Source organism: Oikopleura dioica, chromosome PAR, assembly GCF_907165135.1.
Source record: "Oikopleura dioica chromosome PAR, OKI2018_I68_1.0, whole genome shotgun sequence".
NCBI lineage: Eukaryota > Metazoa > Chordata > Appendicularia > Copelata > Oikopleuridae > Oikopleura > Oikopleura dioica.
The window spans coordinates 10542347-10566059 of record NC_137293.1 but is presented as its reverse complement, the minus strand read 5'-3'; the positions used below and the strand labels follow the sequence as shown (position 1 = coordinate 10566059).

Genomic DNA, 23713 nt, shown 5'->3' with positions numbered 1-23713 from the left:
AGAGTTTGAACTTATTTTCATTTATTTTCGGTTGTTGATTGTTTGGCAGTCGAGCAAAAATTTTGCATAGATGGGGGAATGTAAAGTATATACTCTTGGTAAATTATCAGTAGAACAGAATATACAACTTCGTGGATTAATAGATAAGGCTGATACAAGGATTTTGCTCTCGGTGTTTCGTTCAAGCGTATTTACAGAAAAGAGCGGGGATTTGGAAAAGGTTTATTTAGGGAAAACGCGCCGCGGGGCAGGCACCGGGTGGTTGTTTGCGTAGGCAAAGACAGGCGCGCTTGCACTCATCGAAATGCAGCGGGATAGGGTCGCTCCGAATTTTCGCTGGTGGCACTCGCGGTCATTATTAAGCCCGGTTAGAAGGTCGTTATAATACTAGAAATGTAAGTCAGCTGTTGATAGGTATAAAGTCATTATCGTACCTCTTTGGCGTAATTAAATAATTCCCGAATGGCAAAGTTCTTGTTGAAGTCTTGGATGTGGAGTTCGTTCTCCTCCTGAAAATAAAGTCAATCCTCCGGTTAAATTGAATATAAATTACCCTCAAGAAATGAATGAAATCATCTCGCGGGATCTCTGGCCGCATTTCGACCTCTTGAAAGTAGCTTTGTACCCATTCACGGAAGTTGTTGTGGACATTCTTGCTGAAGAGCACCTTTGACGTAGACTGCGCTTGAGCTAGCAGTGGGTCGCTTTCGGTCGTTGAGCAGCCGTCGATCAAAGTTTGAGCGACTACAGTCAAACTGTTGCTGACAGCGACTGATTTGTTGATGTCGAATAAGAACTCAGGGTTCTATGAAAGAGAAATCAATATTGATTAGTAGAATTATTTCAAATTACTTTTATAAGATTGACCCAATAACGCAAAAACAAGGAGTTCGTCTTCCACTTATGAATCGTATCCGGATGCCGCTGAGGGACCTTCTGGAACTCGTCGTCCAGAAAATCAAACATGTACTTGATGCACATTGGCATTTGGTACTGCCGGTCCACCACAGAAACAATCGATTCTATCAACACTTGGATCGGCGTTTCCAGACTTTCTTTTGCTCTGATCATCGTGAGCGTGAAGTGATCTGGAGCAGCCTAATTGAAAGTTAATGACAGATCAAAGATGGAAGATTATACCAGTTTCCGCGTGCTCATGCCATCGTAAACATGATGATAGTCGATTATCTGCCGCCCGTCTCGAACTGTTTCTCCATGAAGAGGTGTTCCTGAGCGGCCCATCGTTCCAGTCATATTGCTAGATGAAGGATGGTCGGAAATATTGATTCTAGAACGCGATAAGGAGGAGCCAGATTGATGCGACTGGCCTAGCATTGTGGTGCTGGTTGATGGCTTGAGCTCAAGGTAGCGCTTGTCGGTGAAATCGAGTTTCTTCGTATTTGGAAGGAAAAGCTTATGATAATGATCGATTGTGTTGAGTTTACGAAGTCCGTCCTGAAAGATATATTATGAAAATTTTCTAAATGAGAACGAACTTACCTTCGTTTCACTGGTTGAGTCAATATTCTTCATTAGCCGACGAACTGGATTTTTCAACGAGTTGTCAACGTATTCCAAGTCGTAGTCGGCCACTGAGTCACGCTTTGAGTATTCCATGTCCCAGAAGATCGTGTCCAGAATGCGCTCCTTGATTTGATCGACAGTATCACAATAAAGCCCAGATATCTAAAGAATTTATTTAGAAATAGCTTCATATGGAATCTGAGGAAAGGTTATTTATTCGAGCAATTAATATACCTGAATGAACTGGGGCTCGCCGCCCTCGTGGTGAAGTACCGTTATTGACAATTGATTGGTATTGATATTGATGACCCTGAGGAGATACTGCTCAGAGAGGGTCATTCTCGAATGGCCTGTGATCTGATCTACTGGCTCAGAGTGCACGAGATCTTTGAGCTTTTTGAAGAGATTGAAAATGTGTTCACCAGTTCTTCTGTAGACAGTTCTGTACATGAGCATTGCGAACCAGTAACTTAATATCAAATTAGAATACGAAAGAATGAGATGCAAAGCTACCTCAACATTTTTTCACCGATCGTGTTGGAATGTCTAAACAATGTTCCCAAGTTGTTCGGTTGCATCTTCTCAATCATATCAATAATTAAATACTGTAGAATCAGCGTTGCGTATTCGAGCTTTCCCTGAAGTGAGATCATCAAGAATGCAGCGAATTTGGAACGATCACGTGATGTGAATCTTGAATTGCTTTCCAGAGTCTTGATGAAAACAAGGAGGAACTCTCGCTGCCCCAGGAGCTTTTTGAACTCTTGGAGTCCCATCGAGCGGTCGATGGTGCCTGCTCGAGAATTCTGAGTTCCAAATGGACAAAGTTCTCGATGATAGAGTCGATTTTCCTCGTCTTCAGGAGGAAACATAAAATGAAGAATGAAACTCCTGTACTCGCGGAACGGCATTGTCGGCGGCATTCGCGATTCTGGACGATTTTCCTGAATTCCTCCGAGAAGATGTTGTTTATATTTCTCTGCTTCGTCCTTCTGTGTGCGATCGACTCCCTTCAATAGCCGATCTTTCTCTTGTGCAGTCTTTCGTTCTTTTCTTCGGCGAGATTTTCTAGCAGCAAAGACGACAATCGCGAGGACAAGCGCTACACCAAGACCACCTCCAGCAATGATGATCATATTCGACGATTCATACTCAATTTTTTCGACAGCCTCAATTTCAAATCCACCATTTTTCAATATTAAGCTTGGAGCGTCCTGGTCCGAGCCAAACACTGCCTGATATGCCGCAAAGGAAGGTGGAGTCCACGAAATTACTTCGTTGCGGATGACGATGATGCTGCTTCTGTTAAGTTCTAGTTCGTTTTCTTTCGATCGAAAAATGAGTCGCCAGGGAATGTCTTCACATTCTCTCTCCCAACCCAAGCAGAAAGGTCCACCTTTGATCATATACGAGCCAGAGCTAACAGTCTCATTACTTTCGCGGGTCACCTTTATAATTGGTTCCTTGTTAATAACATTCACTTCTGCTGCCGTTTGCAAGGATTCAGGTGCTTTCAGAGTTTTCAATTCTTCTTTTGATTCTTTAGTTATCACCAAGTTGAGTTCCTCACCCATTAAGGCACCGGATGAATATGGACATCGACAGTAAAGCTTTCCATCACTGTTACGACACTCTCCTTCACTTCCGTCTTGTGATTTCAGCAAAGCAAAAGTAAAAGCTTTAGCATGACCGTCTTCGAAAAATTGAACTTCAACCTCACTTGATCCTTTTTCGTTTTTGATACATTTGTCTGGCACAAACTTTTCAAGTCTTGGATCTCGAATTTGTTTCACTGACAGTGAAATTGGGGAACTTGAACTGATCTGTAGATAGCTTGAATCTTCTCTGATTGATTGATAAGACGCAGTAATGCATTTGATTTCGTTTTCAAGACGAGGCTCAATGATCGTACATGGAGAGCCGAGGATTTGGATTTCAGCGTGCCTCCCAGCATCAAGGAAATCGCCTCGAATTGTGAACTCTTGAAATCCACCACTGTAGACGAATTCTGGATAAGATAGAGCTTTTGGGTTACCGAGCTTTACACCAAGAGAACTGAATTTCGCAGAGACTTGATAATCAGCAGAAGTTGATAGAGTAACTTCATCATTTGTCTTTCCATCAGCTCGTATATTGGATTTCGAATGGAATTCACAGCAAGTCTTGTTCCTTCGCTCTGGATTCTCGAAGCCATATTTGGTGCACGAAACAACTCTGCAGGGATAATTACCGATGAAAACTTCGCTATTTCCAACAGGTGACGGATTGAAGTTGCGACCTTCTATTTCCACGATAATAGGTCCAGAATTCAGTGGCAGATGATTGGGAGTCACTTTACTGATATCAGGATTTGGACATGTTTGCAAAGGAAGAACTTGATTTTCACTTAGTAAGCCATTCTTACTGATTTCGCATTTTTCATCTTTGATCGAATATGCACAGCCATACTCTGGCTTAGCATTGAGACATCCAAAGCACGAGTGTTTAATACGAGGACATTCAAACATGTCAAATTGAACTTGAACGTTGTCTCCAGCGGATCTATCGACAATCACTTCGTTCCCATTCATATTGACCCTGATGGTGATATTGACGGGATACTCCAAATCGGCGGAAGCGGGAATGTCATCGAACTGATTCTGAAAGCTGAGCTCGCCAGGGTGTGCGTATTTGCCGGAGACATTCTTGTTTACATCAAGATATTCTAGTTCAACAAGGATATCATCTGCTTCAGCGAGGTCGAAGTCGTCATTTATTCGGAAGTTTGATGCAGCCAAAGAAATTGTTTGCATACCAGGTCGTTTGTAAACATATTCGTCGAGAAATTGAACATTTGGGCAGGACGACTTCGATTTAAGGATATTCTTGATATGAGGGCATTCTTCTTTTGTATTGGCGCAGTGGTTGTCGGTGTAGCACCAGAGACAGAAACCGTTGTATTTGGGATTGAGGCACGTATTGCATGATTTGAGTTTGTTACAATTGAATACTTCAATGTCTGCTGTAGCGATGCTCACAAAGTCTCGCCCCTGAACCGGTGCAAATCCAAGCGAAAGTTTTACAGAGCTCGAGGGACTATTTTCCATCGAAGCTATAAAATCACTTGGCGGCTTCTCGCAGTCAACTTCGTAAACTCCGACTTGTGAGTAAGTCTCAATCGGCTCATTTTTTAGCGGAACTGACACGGGTGGACTATTGCTCTTTGTAAATCGACACTGAAGCTCTTTCATAAGAAGAGATCTTCGTTCAGGAAGACCATCAACAGTGGCATGAATTGAGGAGAAGGACTTTCCCTTGCACGATTTTCCTTTGTCGCACAAGTTTTGGTAACTAATTGTTTCCTCTCTAACAGAAAGAGAGGGACATTTATGTGACCATGGTTGCCTGAAATAATCTTCTGCTTCTTTCGACAAAAAGCGCGGTTCTTTAACTCGCCGAGGAAACGATTGATAAGCTGGATCGTTTTGTTCGCACGTTGAAAAGTCTGAACATTTTCCAGTAGTGATACACCAGCCACAAGTTGGATCTGACTTTTCTGCGAGGCAGCTTTCACATGATGAGTACCGATCACACGAGTTGACCTTCTCAGCTCGGACAGTTTCACCGTCAAATGTCCACTTAGTAGCGTTTTTTGTGATCGAGTTCTTTATCGTTTTCTCAGCAAAAGAATCGATTTCAGCGAGGTACAGGTTCGAGTTACTGGGACTGAGGGAGGCAACAAATCGTCGAACATTTTCGCCTTCGATGACTTCGATAAAGTTGTAAGCTTTCTCGTTAGATTTGACGCTAGAAAAGCTCCAGCTTTGAAATGAGTTCTCAATTCTCAAGTGATTGTTGCCTTCGTTTGAATAGCTTTGGACAGGAACCAGGGAGATAGAGTCAATTGCGGTTATTCCCATGCTTTCCAGCGTATATTTAAAATCGTCATCGCAAATCTGCTTGATGTTCTTAAAACGAGGATGGCAGTCTTCTGGGTTGTTCTTGATCCAGTCTGAGTATTTGACATTTCTCCATTGCGATTTGTCGCAGTTTTGAAACCTGTCTTGAAGGCGATTTTGAATTTGGTTCTCGAGCACGGACTGTTTTTGAAAACAGATTGATCCGTCAGACATTCGGAAGAGAATCGACTTCTCTGGCGATCGACGATTATTTCCCCAAGAGTACTCAAAGCTGAGAACATCAGTTACTTTTGTTTTCCCCCCGCAGTTGACGGCGAACTCGAGAAACTTCTTGTTTAGGTTGCGATTTTCATCATCGAGGAGGCAAATGTGTGCAAATCGACTTTTCGAAGTGGATTCGTAAGTGTTGTAGCCGACGATAACTCTCTTCTGTTTGGGGAAATGGATAATCGAATGAAACTGCGGTCGCTTGTCCCAATCAACGCCGATGTTGAAGTCGATCTTATTGTCAATCGTTGCGAAGGCGGTTGTTTCCGTACTTGAAAAGATCTCATCTGCTCTTTGGAATTTGTTGTCTCCTTCGCTGAACCGTCTGATTGACAGAGGCGCGTATTTTCTCTTGATGTCGTCTTTTACGTTGAAGGCAACTACCAGCAGTGCTCGACCGTCGTCGTCGGAGACAATTTTCGAGAATACCTCGCCGATTTCAACGAGTGGATCATCAGCTTCGCGCTCCATGAGCCTTTGATCTTTTGCAAGGAAAAAGGATCTCGCCCCGTCTTTGCATGGTCGCCCTCGCTGATCGGGAAAGTTGTTGAGTTTGAACATGTGGAAGGTGCCGCCAAAAAAGTCATCGCAAACGATGAGCGATGACGACTTTGGATAGTCGTAGATTTGGAGCGACTTGACGATGCTCGAAGAGGGACAGTTGTTGTCGTAAAAACTTCTGAGAGGGTCAGCCGAGTCAAGGCATGTACTTTTCGCTATCCACTCGTCTGAAAAGAATTTGTCAACTTCTTGACCTGATTGTGTGGATTTGAGAGTTTGAGGGCCGTTAAATCGAGCAAATTTGATAACCCAATAAAAGTCGATTCAGGAAATTCAAATCGGGGCTAAATTAATTAAGGACCGAACCATTATTTTCGTTGATTTGAGCAAATATAAGCGATAAGTAGCGTTTGTTTATGTATTGACTTATAGGAGGAGCCCTTAAATGAGCTCAAGTGGGATTTAGTTATCTCCTCTTTGTGTGTTTATTTTTAAGTACGCTTCTAGCCATTGACTCACCAGAGCAACTCGGCGAGATACTTTGGTGCTGCGCTTCCAGCTTTGTTTGCTCTCCATCGAAATTCCATCGGAGAATGTTCTTTCCACAGGAAGAAAACAGCGTGCTCCCGTCATCTGTGACAGCATAGTGCTGCTCCGGGCACCGTTCAGCGGCAGATGAAAGTAAAAGCGTTAAGGAGAATAGCAGGTTCCGCATTTCTCATGTCATCGCAAGTTCATTCTATAAAAAACGAAAATAATTTCCTCTGTGATTTCAAATCATATTTTCGATAAAAAATTGACTCTTGGAGATTTCAATGAAACACGAAAAATCGCAACGAAGAAGGCAAGAGAGGGGATTGAAGAGAACAAATTTGATCTTTGAAAATCAATTTGGATCCGAAAGCGGGCCACGGCGGGAGGTCTCCCACCCCTCTGCCAAAAAAAAAGGATGAATTGATCAATCAACGTTAATTCTGGCAGAATATAAGATTTTACCGCCTTTTATCAGAAAAAATTATTCATAATTAATGAGGATATTAATCTTCTTCACAATGAAGGCTCTTGAAAAAATCTCTTTGGATAAAAGAAAGAATAGCTAAAAACGTTAATCAGTTAAACTTTAGCCTCGCCCTCAAGGACTCATCAAGTTGAATCAGAAAATAACTCAAATATACGGTCGACACTGGTTATGTCGCCGAATGTCGCCGAATGTCGCCGAATGTCGCTGAATGTCGCCGAATGTCGCCGAATGTCGCCACCTATTTTTTAAAACCAGGATTTTTGGAAAGAAAACTAGTTTTCAACCAAGAAATTTCAAAACAAACTTGTTCAAGAACTGTTTTAGCATAATTTCGAGGCAAGGAAGCGCTCCGCGCAATTTGTGGTAGGAAACTCACTGGTCGGGCTGGACACACTTCTATTGCCGCGCCTCCTACTATTCCCGCCTTTTACGGTTCTAGAACAAGTTTGTTTTGAATATTTGAGCCAAAAAAACAATTTTTCTTTCATAATTCCTATTTTTTCGAAAATAAGTGGCGACATTCGGCGACATTCGGCGACATTCGGCGACATTCAGCGACATTCGGCGACATTCGGCGACATTCGGCGACATAACCAGTGCGCCCCAAATATACTGACGTCGTCTGACTAAACAATAATTTGAAGAAAAACGGCTCTTTTGTTAGAAATTGTTTTAAATTCATCAAGTGGAATTAAAAAGTACTAAAAATATTTCTTCAATTGGCACCTATTACCTATCTCTGACGTATAGACATTTTCTCTAAAAAAAGAAAGCCGCAGAGGCTACAACTGTCAGAATGTAATTCAGAAAAAAACCAACTCAAGATTCCTTTTTTACGAGCTCGGCCGAGGAAAATAGATTATTCGCTCTGCTTGTTGTATTCAAGCCAAATCCTCCTACAATAAATTATCCCCAAAATTTGTCACAGCTGGCTATTGTGCGTTTCCTTTCTTAAAAAAGATGGATTTGGATAAGGAAGGATTTTTCAGTAAGGAACTAATCATTACGAGAGCTTCAAGCATTCTAACCAAAATTTTCCAAGGATGTTTTCGCCTCCTCAGATTAGTTTTATTCTCTATTGAAAAAAAAAGCGTCAAAATGGAGAATCTGTTTTGGTACTTTTTTCGGGGCTGTGCCGGGGAAAAGCGCGCCGTCGCTGCCCACTGAACCCAATAAAATCTCTTTCAAAAATGACGAATACTAAAACAGTGGCCGATCGAGCCACGAAACTTGTATCGGTACTTGGAGCAACGAGTGGAAGGATTATTTCCGGTTGAAGGCGGAGCTACTTGATCTCACCCTCTCTCTTTCCGAGCAGAAGACTATTTTCTCGGCCTAGGGCCAGGGTTTGAAAAGTCTGAGCATGAGCATGCTCAGAGCACTGAGCATGAGCACTGAGCATGCTCAGCGTGCTCAAGCTCAATGGAAATTCCAGCGTGTCGTGCTCAGCCGTGCTCAAGCTCAATAAAATCTGAGCATTCGCGTGCTCAGCCGTGCTCATGCTCACGAGTCTCTGAAATGCGTGCTCAAATGCTCTGAGCACGTTTGAGCAAAAATTTTCTTCTTTTCTTTATTTTCAAATTTTTTTCTTTCTTACGGGCCGTCTCAGCCCCGTTCCTTGATTTTTGAATTTAAGGGGCTTGACAAAGGCTTGGAAAACTGAGTTGATCTATCTCCCCAACCCCACCCACACCCATAGTTTTGAAAATTGAAATTATCTTGGTTTTAAGCATATTTATGGTTCTCATTGAAAATTTGATTTTTTGTGTTCTTTTATGAAGCATGATTGCTTGAGCATGCTCTGAGCATGAGCATTGAGCATGCTCAGCGTGCTCAGGCTCAGTGAAATTTGAGCAGGCGGGTGCTCAATCATGCTCAGGCTCAGCTAAATTTGAGCACGCAAATGCTCAGTCGTGCTCAGGCTCAGCAAATTTGAGCACGCGGATGCTCAATCGTGCTCAGGCTCAGCCAAAATTTGAGCTCTCCGTGCTCAGCCTTGCTCATGCTCAGTCAAAATTTGTGACTTTTCAAACCCTGCCTAGGGCCTTATTTGGGTTCGGGAATATGTGTAGAAAACCTGAGTCAGGGTACTCAAAGACCTTCTAAGAAAAACCGCTTCGTAAGAATATAAAAATAGATTGACATTCAACAGATGATGACTTGACGAAGCCGCTTCATATCATAAGGGAAAATACACTTATTTATGTCGTAAATTTGATGATAGACTCTGTATGATACTCTAAGTTTCTTGGATAGCTAAAGATTATTCATCAAAAGGTCGTCTCCTAATCATCGCCCGGAAGAACCTCATAAAGCCCGTTTTTCCAGCTCGGGAAAAGAATGAGAATGAGAAAGCGAAGTACAATCAAATATTTGCGCATTGTTCGGGGGTCAAAAAACACGAACTCAATCGGGTTTGATTCTTCCGTGTGTAGGGAAATATTCCCGGATGTCCGAAATCGAATAGAATCCGAAATTGGCCGCTTTTAGAAATGGGAGGAAAATGCAGGGAGGGAGCATTTGTGGGGGAAGATAAGACTTGGCCGCTTTTGGTGATAAGAAGAGATGAGATTTCCGTTGAAAGGGCGAGATTTCAGCTCTGTGGTATTTTTTATCAGTTTTCGGGTGTTTTCACGAAAATAATAAGTGCATATCTAATTGAAAACGGTAGTTTAATTGAGAGGACATTTTATGTCTGAAAAATGATTTTATTTCATGTTTATCAGAAAGAAACCTTTATAAATTATAATTTATTTAATTTAACTCTTGAATATCTATCAGCATGGGAGATAAATAACATAATAATTCGTGATAACGATTAACCTAATAATAGTGATAAAATTTAAATAATGTTAATATTAACTTTTGAAGTTATTAACTGACCGTTAGAAAAACCTTGGATACGAAACCATTTTTTTGATAAAAGACCAATCTCTTTATTTATTCTTCTTATCACGAATCTCTAGAAAAGCTATGAATTTTGCTCATTTTGGTGTTTGTACGGAATGTGGCTGGGACTGGCGGCGATTTTTGGTGTTTTGGAGCGTTGCGATGCGATTGGCCGCTCTCGGCCAGCGCTCCCCGCCGCGGGAAGCAAATTCCGATCTCGATAATTTCGTTTTCAAAGAAAAGGGATGATCGTCCTTGCTGCGCATACTGGCGCCGGATTTATTGCCCAGAGGAACAGAGACAGACATGTCAAATTGTTGAAGACAGCTTTGAAAGAGGGTCAGTTTTATATTTTTAAACTTGTAGAGACGATAAAATAATCCGTATTGATGAAAACTGCGTTCCCATGCGTAATTATAAAATTTTACATTCAGGCGTGCGTGTATACCTGGCAAATGGGTGTCTCCAGGAAGCGATTTCCCAAATTGTCTCCGTCCTTGAAAACGATTCCGTGACAAATGCCGGCCATGGAGGAAATCTGACCGAAACTGGCAAGAGGGAAAACGAAGCCGGTCTGAGTTTTACGAAGAGAATCGGCGGGGTCGAGGAGCGAGGTCACGGCGCCGTTTCGGGCCTGAATAATGTTCTCAATCCGATTCAAGTGGCAAAGAAAATTGCAGAGCTCCAATCTAGGCACGGAGATTTACATGTTTGAAAAGTGTGAAATTTGTTGATGTTTATTATTGTCGTTTCCACACCTGAGCAGGTTTAATACATCCCCGACTGACAGAGGCAAGGACAAACAAGGACGCATCCCTCCTATTCTAATTTCCGGCCCTGGTGCTGAGCAATTCGCCAAAAACAACAACATCAGCTATCGCGAAGATCTGCCCATCGCTGAGAAAGCGCTCAAAGTCTTCAAAAAGTACTCCAAAGTCCTAAAACGAGCAGCTGAGAAAACAAACGGGCCTCCTGAGAAGATTCAAAAGTCATGTGACACGGTAGGAGCCGTAGCGATGAAAATCGAGAAGAATGATAACAACGAAGAGTATTCATCCGATTCCGTCGCTGCTTCAAGTTCTGGTGGATTCGTCGTCAAAAGAAATGGAAGAGTCGGATCAGCCGCTCATCTTGGTGCTGGATTCTGGTCGCAGGAAGATTCTTGCACCACGTGTTCTGGCTGCGGCGAAGAGTTGATCATCCACAATACTGCCAGACTCGCTTGTTCGGAGGAGTTTCTTTTTGACTCTCACTCTATCGCTTCAAATTTTCCAAGTTCTTCGAACACCGGCATCGAGCTTGGATTCCTCAAGCTGCTGAATGACGGAAGAGGCGGAATAGAACTTCAGTATTTGCACACTACAAGCGACTTTATGATAGGCTACGTCTTTTTGAACCCTAATTTATCTGACCCAGACACTCTAGCTTACAACTGCCATCATTCGGAAAATCCGAAAGTGGGAAACTCCCAGTACAGTTCCTTTAGATTTTCTTACTCACAAGATTAAGAAGAATGATCTTCTGATTAATTTTAATCACGCCTCTGGTTTTAAGAAAAATGGCGGATTCTCGTGAAAGCGAAGCTGATTTCAAAGATCGACTCCACGCAAAATTGCAAAACTCGGGCGAGCTTGAGAAGCTCAAACAGACGCTGAGAGACAGACTCCAAGAATGCGGATGGACCGATTCCATGCGCAAGATTTGCAAAGGTTGGCCAACACAAATTTGTGAAAAAGTAAACTGATTTATTTAGAAAAAGTGCGCGCGTCGAGTATTGAAAACGTCTCGATCGACGATTTGGTGAACGAAGTAACGCCGATCGGAAGAGACCAAGTACCAGCTGAGATCAAAAATGAAATTCTTCTGAAACTCCGCGCCTTCCTCGACGAAGAAGCCTAGATACAATATTTTTTTTAAACAATTGGTCGTTTCTTTTACTCTGCCATTTACTCTCCGTCTTTTTCTTGTTGAAATTTTTTTAATTATTATTACTATTAGAGCGTTTTTAAAAACACAATTCTTGTTCTTTGATACTACTCCTGATATGTTTCTTTAAAAAAACGGGGCGAAACTTTCTGGACGACGGACGGCATAAATGTATTTTTTCGATTTTTTCTATCTGAGTTGATCGAGTTTAGAATGTTAAAAGCGTGTAGCCGCCTTCTTCCTAAAGAAAATATTTTAATAATTCGCCGAGCGGCGTCCAGAATCCCGTAAGTTCCTCCAACTTCCAGCTTCAACCTCCTTTTTTCCCCGTCACTCGCACGCACTCTCCTAGAATTAAATTTTATTGAAAAACAATTCGATGAACATTTCCACTCTCTGTCTTCGGTGATACTCCAAAATACAAACAGCCCTCTTCATCATGATTTATGATTGTCCCTGTTTCCTTTTTTTTTACGCGGTGACTGTACCTAGAGTGAGATGGAATACCTGTCGCTCAAATCGGAAAAGTGCTCGGAATTTATTTGGTCTCAGTACCGCACGAGCTCGGTTGGGACTCAGGAATGGGAATGAATTGATTTAAGGGTGTCCAATTCTTATTTAAGATTTCAAACTTTCCCATTCCTTCTAGGCTAAAACGCTCGACCTTATCGCGATCGGAGAACAACAAATTATCCCATTATCTTCTCTAAAGGTCGTTTTCCCTCCGATTCGTCTTTCATAGCTCTAGAATTTAGCTGCTAGACGATTTGAGAGTTTACTTGCTGTCTTTGGAGAGAACTCTCGCGACACGCACTTATCTCGTCCTCGAGCGACCGGGCCCAGCAGATATCTGCCTCTTTTTGGCGATTTACTGTAGCAAAAACGTATCTTTCGCCGGTTTTCCCAACCTCTTGCGTTGGTACAAAACTATTTTCGCCAAATTCGGCAGCAACTTGCCCACTGATCCAAGGTACAGTTACAATTTGTGTCGTAACTTACCAGTTTGTACTCTAACAGGAAATATTTTTGAAAGCAAATCTGATGGGTCGTTTTAGAATGGCACAGGGTGCAGCGATTGAGCTCTCGGTCGACGAAAAATATAATCTCATCACCCGAAATTTGGAGGAAGTTGTTGGCGAAAATGAGATCAAAGCTATTTTGGCTGAGAGAAGCGTGAAGATCTACTGGGGTACTGCTACCACAGGGAGGGATGTTTATTGATGTCGCCATAATAATTTATCGATGAAAATTGAGATTCCCCTCATAATGATTCTCAAAATATCTCCGTGAAGGAAAGCCTCACATCGCCTACTTTGTGCCAATGTCGAAAATCGCCGACTTTCTGCGCGCTGGCTGCGAAGTGCAGATCCTCTTTGCTGATCTGCACGCGTGTCTCGGTAATCCAACCTTGTCTGATCCCTTTCTAAACCAATTACGCTTCGTTTAGATAACATGAAAGCACCATGGGAGCTGATCAACTACCGCGTCGAGTACTACCGAGAGGAAAGGGTCCGATTTCAAGCTTTATTTGGATTTATAGTAGCACGTGATCTTGAATCGCTGAAAAGTGTATTACCGGAATGCTTGAATCGATCGGCGTACCGCTGGACAAGCTTTCCTTTGTCAAGGGCACGGATTACCAACTCTCCAAAGAATACACCTTGGATGCGTATAAACTATCAACCATCGTGACGGAAAAAGACGCCAAGAAGGCTGGAGCCGAAGTCGTCAAACAATCCGATTCAGCTCCACTTTCTGGACTCATCTACCCAGGTCTCCAAGCGCTTGATGAGGAGTACCTAAAAGTCGATGTTCAATTTGGTGGTGTTGATCAAAGAAAAATCTTCATGTACGCCCGAGAAAATCTCCCCAAGGTAGAAATCATTGCAAGTCACTATTTTTCAATATTTTCGTAGCTCGGATACGCGAAACGATCGCATCTTATGAACCCCATGGTTCCTGGCCTCACCGGTACTAAGATGTCTTCGTCCGAAGCAGATTCAAAGATCGATCTCCTCGACCCTCCATCTGCAATTAAAAAGAAGCTGAAGAAGGCTTTCTGCGAGGAAGGAAACATCGAAAATAACGGCCCTCTCGCATTCACTAAGCACGTGCTCTTCGGATGCCACGGACAGTTCGAAGTCTTGCGAAAAGAAGAATGGGGCGGCAACAAAATTTACAAGGATTTCCAAGAGCTCGAAGATGATTTCAAAGTAAGACTCACTTGAAAAGATCACATGATCAACCTTTTCAGAATAAAAATGTCCATCCTGGTGATCTGAAAAACTCTGTGGGAGCTGCTATCGATCGTCTCCTTGCTCCTATCATCAAGAAATTCGAATCCGAAGAAATGAAAACATTAGCTGCAAATGCCTATCCTGTTGAAAAAGTTACAAAAGTGAAGAAAGAAAAGAAGAAACATAATATCAGACCTGAAGGCGTTGAGCCTAAACCAAAGCAAAAGCAACAGCCAAAGGAAGCTGAGCCTCAAAAGCCTGCTGATATCTCAAGGTTTGAAGTTTTACGTTCTTCCTTTTTCATTCGATCTTCTAGGTTACTAATGAAAGTAGGAAAAATTACAAAATGCGAAAAGCACCCGGATGCAGATGCCCTTTACCTGGAAGAAATCGATTGTGGCGAGGATAAACCGAGACAAGTTATCTCTGGATTAGTGAAATTCGTTCCCCTGGAAGAGATGCAAGATCGAATGGTTGTTATTTTGTGCAATTTGAAGCCCGCTAAAATGAGAGGCATTCTTTCGGAAGCTATGGTCATGTGTGCGTCTACTCCTGATAAGGTAAGATCAACTAGGCCTCCAAGATGTGAAAATTATAAGGTTGAAATTTTGTGTCCACCAGAAGGTGCCGTCCCTGGCGATATCGTCACCGTCGCTGGATTCGAAGGCGAACCCGATGCTATCATCAAACCATCTTCGAAGAAGCAAGTTTCTGCTTTTGAACAAGTCGCTCCAGATCTGAAAACAAACGATGCTCTGGAAGCTACTTACAAGGTCATTTAGTAGCTTTATGTTTCGGCCTTAGATTATTTGCGTTTAGGGAGTCACTTGGGAAGTGAAAGGAAAAGGAGCAATCAAAGCGCAAAGTCTGCAGAATGTTCAAATCAAATAATTTCTGGAAAATTATTTTTCTCTGTCGACCTGTTATGTGATTGTTACTGTATGGGTTTAAAAGTGCTTTGCCCGGGTTAGGTGAATAGTATTCACTGAATACTTTACTTCCATGATTCTTGATTCTCGTATTTAGAGAGCATGAATCGAGTCGGTAATTCAGCCCGTATTTTGAGGCAATCTGCACTCCGCACGGTAAGATACTCATTTTAAATCAATCCTCACGTACTCAAAGGAAAAATCAACTTTCACGAGAATGACGTCCGTAATTCCGACTCAACCTTCAGGACAAAATCAGACTTCCCTTTCCCCATCATTCACGACGCCGTCAATTCATTTTAACCCTTCTACCTGTTACTATCCCACGACCAACAGTCAAAAAATGTCAAAGTTTATTGAAAAATGCAAGAGTATCTCCTCCGCTGCCGGAAAAACGATATCAACGAAGAAGTTATCCGAGTTCTCGCTTTCGTCTGTGTCCGTAACATTTATCTGCTCGATGGGCGAACTGGCTCTTTGGGCAGTTCTCAACTTGGAAAACGGTCTTGTCGAGTTTGTGATTGATGACAATAACGGGCTATGAATTTTGAAGCATTTTTCTCTTATTTCGCGACAAAGAACGCTATAAATATTCATAACCCCGGATAGTTCCTGAATGATGACGGTTTTACGCTTTTCCTCTTCAATAAATTATACGAAGCTTTATTAAATTGACGTTGATAATCGAAAAGTCTTATCAGCGAAATCGAAACAATGTAATATTTGCAAAATGATAGATATACTCTCAGCAGGTCGGGTCACTTGGACAGTTTCCATCAAGGCAGACAGTTATTTCGCAGGTCAGGAAAAGCTCAGCTTGTGAAGACGCTAGTCCACCTAAAATGATATTCTTATTGAAATGAATTTGAGAAAGAACTCGCACCTTCGAATTCAAATTGGAAAGCAGTGTAGCTCATGTCGAAGCTGTGAGTGTTCAAGAAGGAGTTGTATGTCTTAACGATCAATGGGTTCGGGCAACGATTAGCGACGATCGGAAATGTTCGGTCAGCATCGTTTGGGTCATCGTGTATTGTACAGTCCGTGATGTACCACTAAAGCAAAATCTCTCCCACCAGCTTTATTCTGTTAAACTTGCCTTAACGCCATTGACGATAGCAATAGGCTCGATAGCTAGATAAAGCTGCTCGCCAACGACCACGACGTTATTGCTGTCAGCTGGAGTCGAGAATGTGAAATCGTTGTAGTACTGTGCGTTGAATGCAAAAGAGCCGTAGCCAACAGCACCTCCTGTAACTGCCATTGACTCGACTTCAATTATCGCAGTGTTCGTTGATGCATTAGTGTTGTAGCGGCATTCGACCTTAATTTTTGGTTAGATTCCTCGTACAGAAATTTCTGATTTCGATGAGATGAATTACCCCAAGTTCGACTGCGTTATCGAGGACGATGTTGTACTCGTTGAATCGAGAACCACTGATGATTTTGTTTCGAAAGACAATTTCCTCTCCTTCTTGTGATACTGCTGTTCCGCAGTTGTCTAGACGTGTGGTCATCGAACGCGAAGCTCCGGCGTTGTTGTCTCTGAATCGAGCGCAGTCGCTCATCCAGCTATCCCATCGAAGGTTCAAATTCTCGGCATATGACAAACTAGAATCGTACATAAACTTAATAAGTTATTCATTGGGGTTTTGTCCTACCTTTTGTCGTGGAATATGCATTTGTCAACGTCAACCGACATGTATTCTGGACCACAGGCAGTTCTGATTCTTCCAGTTTCAGGCCTACATGTTTTATACCCGTCGAGTTCCCAACAATTCGGACACTCGCAGAAATGTTTAGAATTGTTACTGTTACAAAAGTGCGAGCAGCCTCCATTTGCGCCATCAAAGCAATCTAAAATAGATTCAGATCAATCTTATTCCTATAACCTTACCGATATCTTTGCATTGGAGGGTCACAGAAATTGGATTTCCTTGAAACTCAAATTCATGAGAAATGAGCCCAGTGAAGCTTGATACACCATTGACAAAGCCCTCGAATATCTGACACCCAGGAATTGAAAGAGATCTTCTGCAAATTGTTCCGTTGTAAGGTGCCTGAACAGCGAATATTCCACCGCTCAAATCGTTTACGACAGTTTCGTAAAGTAAGCAATCAGGGCCTCCAGCTGATCCATCTCCTGCACCGCTTCCCTCATATTCTAGACAAGCTGCATCTTCAACTCTTGTATGGCAGAGAGGAACCTGGGCATAAATGCACGAAAAAATCGAAAAACTTGAAGCTATCTTCATGATTCTACGATCTCTCTGAATGAGTGCCACATGGCGCGCTGTCTTTTATTGGAAAATTAACCGGATTAGAGATACTAGAATTTCATCCCTCACCAAGTTTTCCTGCTTTTTGAAATCAATACTTGAACATAATGAAAGAATGACTTATCATTAACCTACAACCTGCGTCGAGTGTAGACCACTACGCTCTTTCTTGGCTGACATCAACAAAGAATTTCAAAGTTTTCTTTTAATGAGGATGTTATTTTTGAGTAGTTAAAGAATTTCCGCAGGAAAACCAAGGCGGAGACTATCTGAAAAAGCTGGGATTATCGAAATGAACCTAAAAATTTTATGAAATAGTAACATGCTATGATGACGAAGCGATAAATGAAGCTACAACTTAATAATTAAGTAAAGTCTTAATGAGACAATATTGGTTCAAGAGGAGTGAATGAATGCAATAAGAAAAAGCGATGAAAGAGAAATCAATTTATATTCTTTAATAAATTTCATTTTTCTTGTTACACTCGATGCTGAAAAGGCTGTGCTTCTTGAATAATAGCCGCCCTCTACGCATCTAATCCTTCGGACACGTAATATGTTCAAACCGTGAAGTACCCTCTTGAGCATTTACTTGATAATACGAGATTAGAGAACTCAAAATAATCCTCCAAAGCAGAAGTTCAAAATACTCCAAGCAAATTTGCATAGCACCGTTTTTTCTCGAGAATCCAAAAAGATTATCCAGACCGGAGCAAATCGAATTAAACTTCCTCGAGCGAACTCGCTGGCTTCAATTTTACTTTTTATAGTAATTTATTTTTTTACTTTATTTAATTTCTCCCGCTGATAGTTTATCGTGTACCACCTGAGCTCATGTGTTTTAGGCCGATAACTTATCGATAAGTCCTTCAATAACTATCATCAATTCCCGCAAAGCGTGGTACACTTATAAGCAACACATCTGCTCTTAGATAAAAGTTATTTACAGTAAAAGTATGTTCCCTCTAAATCAGAAGCTGTAGTGAAAGAGCAAGTCTTCCTTGATTTCGAATTCTGAGAAATAAACTTGTGGCATTTCAAACAATTGTTCAATTAATACCACCTCTCCGCTTGAGTCCACCTCTTCCAACAAAGCAAGATCAAAAATAGATAGAAAAAAAGGAGAAAAACGGTCGCTAGATTTCTTAATAAAGGTACGTTTATATAATATAAATTATATTATCAACATGAAATTAACGCAGCAGGCATTTGAAACGACCCCAAACGTTATCATGCTCAATGGGAGCTTAATTCTTATCAGAAGACTATTTTCAGTGGGAACGTAGTAGCGTCACGGGTCCCTTCGCCCAAGTCCCGCGCGATCGATTTCGGTGGCGCCGCAGCACCACCACGATCGCGCGTCCTTGGCGGTGATGCTACCGACCGCTCGGATTTTTTTTTTGCAAAAAAGCTGAAATTGAAACACGTTGATTAAATTTGCTACAGTAACATTTCTATACCTTCAAAAACAAACTTAGAGAAAAGAAAATCATAAGAGATATAAACGAAGATCAAAGATTAATTAAGGGAAGGGCTAGCACTTTTACTTAAAATAGTTACGATCGATTCTTTTGTGAAATCGAAAAGTCAATTTTGACCACCTTCTATTTGCGATTTTATTGTTTCGGTGCCAGAAAAATTGACCCAGCAAATATGGCGCATTTTTTAAACATTTTGAATATCGCGCTAGCCCGCAGGCAGATTCTACCGATTCTAGAGATATATTTCCACTCTCAGAAGCATTTTTATGAATAGTGAAGAATGAGCGATTTAAGTGATTCTGAGAGCTTCACCAGGTTTGTTCCCTTTTTTCGACGCGTTCGTTTGGAAGGTGCGAGTTCTAATCGTGACAACTCATGCCACCTTTAGACATAAATGTCGGCGTAATAACAACCACCGACCGCAAAGGATGAACCCTTTCCATGTTGATGCACCTTTTTCGATTTTTATCATCTTGGTTTTTGCGAATTTTTAATGATTTTATTGCATTCAAGTTTCAACTTTGCAAAGCGATAAGAACCGAATGCGCCAATAATTACCGCTCTTCACAGCTAATTAGGGCAATTAAATGCGACCACTTATGACCTAGAAATTCTTTCTTACTCCTAATATACGATAGCTACGTATAAGATCCTATTCAAAAGGTCGTTCTTATCCGGATTTCGCGGGCACGCACGTTCCGAAGTTGTAGCGGGAAGGATTTCGCGTATTTGTGGACCGCGCTAAAAGGATCAGTTCTATCAACTCCTTGATTGTTTATCTTTATATCTCTGAACATCAATCTAACAAACAAAAATTGTCTAAAACTGTCTTTTTCAGCTCGTCATACACTTCCTATTCCGACAGTTTAACCTACTCGGACGGAAGTTTAACCGACTCTTCCGACTTCGACCTTCTTCTTGCCACTCCTCAAAGAACCAGCCAGAACCGGCCAGAAGCTCAAGCAAAAACAACGGAAGAAGAAAAGATGAAGAACCAGTCGAGTGCGCTCGTCAAAACTTCGACTCTGGAGTAAATGATCTCGAGCTGATTACTGAAGCTGAGGCTCTTGAAATTCCCGAAAAGGCTGAAAACATGGTAAGCAAGAGGGAGCTCTTGAAAGTTTGTTGCTTTTTTGGTAATCAAGCGCTTGAATTTCGGTCCTTACTTTGCTTTACTGTAATTATTCTATTTGCCTCTCAAGATGCTTTCCTAGAAAATCAGATTTTAGCTTAGAAACATAGAAGCTAAACAAAAAAGGATGATAGCAGTTCGACATAAAACTGACGCACAACTTTCAAAATATTTGGAGAACAAAGGGGATTACATAAAAGTTATTGATTCTCGCGTCCATTACTTGATGCCACAATAAACAGATCTTCAAACAAGCTCTGTGATCACATTAGAAGTCGTTGAATAGGGTTGCTGTGAAATTACGGAATTATGCCCGCGGAAATAGTCGCTGATTTTGAAGCGCTGTTTTGGCGAAAATTTGAAAATTACACCACCGCCACTACATTCTCGAATTTCTCAGGGTTCAATTATTTTGACTGATCGGGCGCTACCGAGATAAAGAAAAATTTTCGCTCTTTTCGCTTGAGAAAATATATCATTCTGTCGCCCCCAAATGAAGCGACTTCCTGGAGAGTTCTTGAGAATTGTGAGTTTTGAAATTAGAAATTTCTATTAGCTTTATCTTTGATAGAGCCTGATTTTAATGTTTATCCAACGCAAATCAATTTTGAGGGGAAATCAAGCAAACACTGAGGTGATTTTAGGCAAACTTTTCTTTATTGAAAATAATATTCGAAATCCTGCAGACCTCGTCCCATTCTGACGTCCTCGAGAAACCCAAAACTCATCATTTTCTCCTTTCGCGGTCTCTTCCTCGACCACTCTATCAAATCAAATCACCATTATTGCTATTTGAGATTGGCCCCTTCTCCTCACACATGAAATTGATATTTTGAGAAATATCAGCGCTCTACTCGACGCTCTTCTCAAGCTGGGACTGTTCTTAGAGATCCGGGGTGCGAGATTAACTTGCTCTCAGCGCCACTCTTTTTTGATATTTTAGAAATAAAGAAGCTTTTTAGCCGATTGAGTTGCCAGCCCAGATCAGGATCGAGTTTGATCCTCCATCCCCTTCTACCTCCTTAATCACCTCAGAAGAGCTCAATCATCAAGAGGCGGAATCGAAGTTCGCCGAACCAGAAGTTCCAGTGATCGAAGTTCGTTCTCCAAGTCCTCGCCAAATCTCCAGCACAAGTCCAGTTGATGACCAAACAACAAGCTCAGCATCTCAAGGCTTCCTGTCCATCGATTCCGGCGTTCGACTCCGAAGCTCGTCACAAGATAGCCACCACAGCGTTCCTAAATCATGGAGCGACTTCGAGAGCGAAGCCAAAAAGTGGAAGGTCAGTCTAACAGACGTGCGGAAATCTAACCCCCCTCCACATGGGAAACAAATACTCCCGGTCAAGCTAGGGAGGGAACTAACTCAGAGGATAATCCAACAGTGGAATTTAGTTACGTCCTCGTTTGACGGAATGTTTGAACGTTTTCCAAATTAAACTTTATTTTTTGCTAAAATGCAACTCAAAAATTGAGTAATCATCGAAAAATATGTAAAGAAAAATTATGGGATGAAATATTTTGGAATGACTTTTTGGTCATCTATTGTAACGTCGCCCTCTTCTTCTTCCTGTAGTAAAACTAATTAGGCATGGGAAGCGCGGCGAGGCATTTTCCTTCCTGGCCCTACGTTCCCTAAACTTCACGTGACCTACATCTAAACGTTTCGTTTTCAGCCCGTCAAGGTCGCCGCGCCAAAAGAGCGAGAAAGCAGCAAGACGAGGTCACAAGACTCGGAGCCAGGTAATTACCTTAGTTGAGTAAAGCAATTAACGGATTACTGTAATCGCCTTGAGAGACCGTCAAGGACATTGTTTTTTCAGCTTTCTAAAAAGCTAAGAAGCTTACTGGAAAATCGGTGATTTTCTGTGATAATAGCATGAACCGGTCCTTTAACCGTTGTCAAGATATTGTTGATGTAATGAAATTTATTAGTATTGATCAATTTTTCTTTGAAGAAAAATGAATAAGCAGTAAGACGAATAATTTATTGAAATCCGAAGCTAAAATTGTCAGGCTGATGATCGATGCCAGGCGATTCATTTTCTCCTTCCATCGCACCTTTTTTTCCTCAAATTTAGCTTTGGTTTCGATTCTATGCAAATTTTTCTTAAAAAAAAGAGAGTCAAGAAAATTCTTCAGAAATGTCACAAAGCTCGGAAGGGTACCGGAGCTCGGCAGAGATTGATCAGGAGGTGGAGAAGATTGTGGCGGATACTTTTAAAATTCCATTGAGACAAGGAATTGAGACGATTGAAAAGGAAGAAAAGCCAGAACGGAAGATTATCGAACGGCCAAGGAAAGGTTCTACTTTAGGAAAAAAGCACTTTGTAAACGTTTCAAGTCTGAAATCCCTTTGATCGTAGAAAGTAGAACACGTTCTCAGGCGGAACATCGACGATTTTGTCAGAAGTGCCATTTCTCTGTCGGATAACTGTACCAAGCTCGTTACAGAGCGCAAGGTGAGTCAGCTAACTTTCTTATTCCTGGAGATCTGGAAATCCTCGCCCAGATGTTTTGTGAAAATTCGTGTTTTTGAATTTTAAAATTTGAAACTCCGTCTTTTTGAACACCTGAAGAATACGCTTTTCTTTTCAGAAAGATCGAATACCGTCGATTCCAACAGCAGAGTCGAAGATTCCTCGATGTACTTCGGATTCTGGCCATTCAGATTCTAGCCTGAGGGCTGAGCCTCAACGTGTCGAGAAGATTATACGAGTGAAGCTTATTCAGTCTGGAGATAAGCTTACTTATGGATACCTTCCCTCTGAAGATGAAAATGCTGAAATGTTCGATTCTTCGAAGTCGATTAGGTAATTCGAAAAAATGTTATAACTTATGCTAATTTTAATTTGTTATCTTATCGGCGCCCAGTGATAAGCCGACGCAACGTTCGCTAGCTTGAATAGCTAATCGTTGAACTTATGCTTGCGAGAAACCGTTTTCATGAACGTAACGTCATATCTTTTTCTAGTGCTGGATCAACACTCTCAACGGAGCAGGGGCTCAAATCAGCAGCGCGACAGGCGACTGTGAAGCGCCGCGACACCTTCACGAGAAACTTTGACAAGGTAAAACTGCCATTTATCAAGCTAAGGCGAATCCACCACCGCCAAAGAAAAATAACGCCCCGCTCCCACTGATTTTTTTCTTTTCAAAAGGCAAAAATACTTTCAATCCAGATTTTCGGTTGTCAACTAAAACATTCTCTAAAACCCAAAATTTCTAATAGAAAAATCCAAAAGTTCAGAAATAATTGCAAGTACATGTCATTTTGTTTAGAAACCGTACGCGTATTTTCTACGTTATCTACGATCCCCCGCTGTGTTTTAACAAATATTTTTAGTTAGAAAAGAACGCTCTGCAAGGTGTGGAGAAAATCTACCAGGCACATCAGAGCCGCGCACAGCAGCTTCTCATTGATCTTCAAATTTCGATGGCAAAGAATGGATACGGCAAATATCGACCTCAGCCGATAAGGAACTCGAGGGCCAGCGATAGTCTCCTCATTTCGGAAGTTTAACTTATTCCCACTCACTTGCAATAAACGTTTTCCAACACTTGTAGATAAAAGCCTGTTTCGTGTTTTCATAATAAAGAACATGTCATTCGATCGATTTTGTTAAATGGA

The 23713-nt window shown here is 41.6% G+C and overlaps 6 protein-coding genes across 7 annotated transcripts; 4 read left to right on the top strand and 2 right to left on the bottom strand.

The window, feature by feature from the left end:
- Positions 1-4: 4 nt before the first annotated feature.
- On the bottom strand, positions 5-6959 carry LOC145704266 (plexin-A1-like). Its single transcript, XM_081781713.1, has 9 exons — positions 6711-6959; positions 2038-6418; positions 1759-1993; positions 1501-1686; positions 1141-1455; positions 853-1098; positions 554-805; positions 435-509; positions 5-387 (listed from the first exon to the last, which is right to left on the bottom strand). Exons 1-9 carry the CDS (start codon positions 6904-6906, stop codon positions 223-225), a joined length of 6051 nt encoding a protein of 2016 aa, XP_081637839.1. The 5' UTR covers positions 6907-6959; the 3' UTR covers positions 5-222.
- A 3288-nt stretch (positions 6960-10247) lies between these two features.
- LOC145704282 (threonine aspartase 1-like) lies at positions 10248-11609 on the top strand. The gene is made up of 3 exons (XM_081781734.1): positions 10248-10440; positions 10536-10794; positions 10892-11609. Exons 1-3 carry the CDS (start codon positions 10347-10349, stop codon positions 11607-11609), a joined length of 1071 nt encoding a protein of 356 aa, XP_081637860.1. The 5' UTR covers positions 10248-10346.
- A 19-nt stretch (positions 11610-11628) lies between these two features.
- On the top strand, positions 11629-12470 carry LOC145704294 (transcription and mRNA export factor ENY2-like). Its single transcript, XM_081781747.1, has 2 exons — positions 11629-11810; positions 11855-12470. The coding sequence occupies exons 1-2, from the start codon at positions 11660-11662 to the stop codon at positions 11998-12000; spliced, it is 297 nt and encodes a 98-aa protein (XP_081637873.1). The 5' UTR covers positions 11629-11659; the 3' UTR covers positions 12001-12470.
- On the top strand, positions 12234-15261 carry LOC145704269 (tyrosine--tRNA ligase, cytoplasmic-like). 2 transcript variants are annotated; one of them, XM_081781719.1, is made up of 12 exons: positions 12510-12607; positions 12678-12739; positions 12783-12997; positions 13083-13232; positions 13321-13424; positions 13475-13530; positions 13596-13901; positions 13944-14240; positions 14282-14538; positions 14581-14824; positions 14864-15037; positions 15084-15261. In XM_081781719.1, the coding sequence occupies exons 1-12, from the start codon at positions 12526-12528 to the stop codon at positions 15153-15155; spliced, it is 2019 nt and encodes a 672-aa protein (XP_081637845.1). In that variant the 5' UTR covers positions 12510-12525; the 3' UTR covers positions 15156-15261. The 2 variants fall into 2 exon arrangements, with proteins under 2 accessions (XP_081637846.1, XP_081637845.1); XM_081781720.1 differs by lacking the exons at positions 12510-12607; positions 12678-12739; positions 12783-12997 and adding an exon at positions 12234-12314.
- A 579-nt stretch (positions 15262-15840) lies between these two features.
- LOC145704278 (uncharacterized) lies at positions 15841-17473 on the bottom strand. The gene is made up of 6 exons (XM_081781730.1): positions 17088-17473; positions 16852-17047; positions 16573-16801; positions 16290-16514; positions 16077-16245; positions 15841-16030 (listed from the first exon to the last, which is right to left on the bottom strand). The coding sequence occupies exons 1-6, from the start codon at positions 17443-17445 to the stop codon at positions 15939-15941; spliced, it is 1269 nt and encodes a 422-aa protein (XP_081637856.1). The 5' UTR covers positions 17446-17473; the 3' UTR covers positions 15841-15938.
- Positions 17474-19145: 1672 nt separating this feature from the next.
- On the top strand, positions 19146-23695 carry LOC145702885 (uncharacterized). Its single transcript, XM_081780178.1, has 9 exons — positions 19146-19265; positions 19789-20046; positions 21045-21365; positions 21759-21825; positions 22225-22382; positions 22470-22544; positions 22681-22895; positions 23057-23153; positions 23429-23695. Exons 2-9 carry the CDS (start codon positions 20044-20046, stop codon positions 23603-23605), a joined length of 1113 nt encoding a protein of 370 aa, XP_081636304.1. The 5' UTR covers positions 19146-19265; positions 19789-20043; the 3' UTR covers positions 23606-23695.
- The last annotated feature ends 18 nt before the right edge of the window (positions 23696-23713 follow it).

Excerpts from the sequence above, each read along its gene's own strand:
- LOC145704266 (XM_081781713.1), bottom strand. The coding sequence starts at position 6,906 with ATGCGGAACCTGCTATTCTCCTTAACGCTTTTACTTTCATCTGCCGCT. Across the intron at positions 1,994-2,037 it reads ATCGGTGAAAAAATGTTGAG|TTACTGGTTCGCAATGCTCA; the intron begins GTAGCTTTGCAT and ends TTTGATATTAAG. Across the intron at positions 1,687-1,758 it reads GCGAGCCCCAGTTCATTCAG|ATATCTGGGCTTTATTGTGA; the intron begins GTATATTAATTG and ends TAAATTCTTTAG.
- LOC145704278 (XM_081781730.1), bottom strand. The coding sequence starts at position 17,445 with ATGAAGATAGCTTCAAGTTTTTCGATTTTTTCGTGCATTTATGCCCAG. Across the intron at positions 16,515-16,572 it reads ATAACGCAGTCGAACTTGGG|GTCGAATGCCGCTACAACAC; the intron begins GTAATTCATCTC and ends CCAAAAATTAAG. Across the intron at positions 16,246-16,289 it reads CTATCGTCAATGGCGTTAAG|TGGTACATCACGGACTGTAC; the intron begins GCAAGTTTAACA and ends ATTTTGCTTTAG.
- LOC145704269 (XM_081781719.1), top strand. The coding sequence starts at position 12,526 with ATGGAATACCTGTCGCTCAAATCGGAAAAGTGCTCGGAATTTATTTGG. Across the intron at positions 14,539-14,580 it reads AAGCCTGCTGATATCTCAAG|GTTACTAATGAAAGTAGGAA; the intron begins GTTTGAAGTTTT and ends TCGATCTTCTAG. Across the intron at positions 14,825-14,863 it reads GTGCGTCTACTCCTGATAAG|GTTGAAATTTTGTGTCCACC; the intron begins GTAAGATCAACT and ends GAAAATTATAAG.
- LOC145702885 (XM_081780178.1), top strand. Across the intron at positions 22,383-22,469 it reads AGATTATCGAACGGCCAAGG|CGGAACATCGACGATTTTGT; the intron begins AAAGGTTCTACT and ends CACGTTCTCAGG. Across the intron at positions 23,154-23,428 it reads TCACGAGAAACTTTGACAAG|TTAGAAAAGAACGCTCTGCA; the intron begins GTAAAACTGCCA and ends AAATATTTTTAG.
- LOC145704294 (XM_081781747.1), top strand. The coding sequence starts at position 11,660 with ATGGCGGATTCTCGTGAAAGCGAAGCTGATTTCAAAGATCGACTCCAC. Across the intron at positions 11,811-11,854 it reads CATGCGCAAGATTTGCAAAG|AAAAAGTGCGCGCGTCGAGT; the intron begins GTTGGCCAACAC and ends TGATTTATTTAG.
- LOC145704282 (XM_081781734.1), top strand. The coding sequence starts at position 10,347 with ATGATCGTCCTTGCTGCGCATACTGGCGCCGGATTTATTGCCCAGAGG. Across the intron at positions 10,441-10,535 it reads GAAGACAGCTTTGAAAGAGG|GCGTGCGTGTATACCTGGCA; the intron begins GTCAGTTTTATA and ends TTTTACATTCAG. Across the intron at positions 10,795-10,891 it reads ATTGCAGAGCTCCAATCTAG|AGGCAAGGACAAACAAGGAC; the intron begins GCACGGAGATTT and ends CCCGACTGACAG.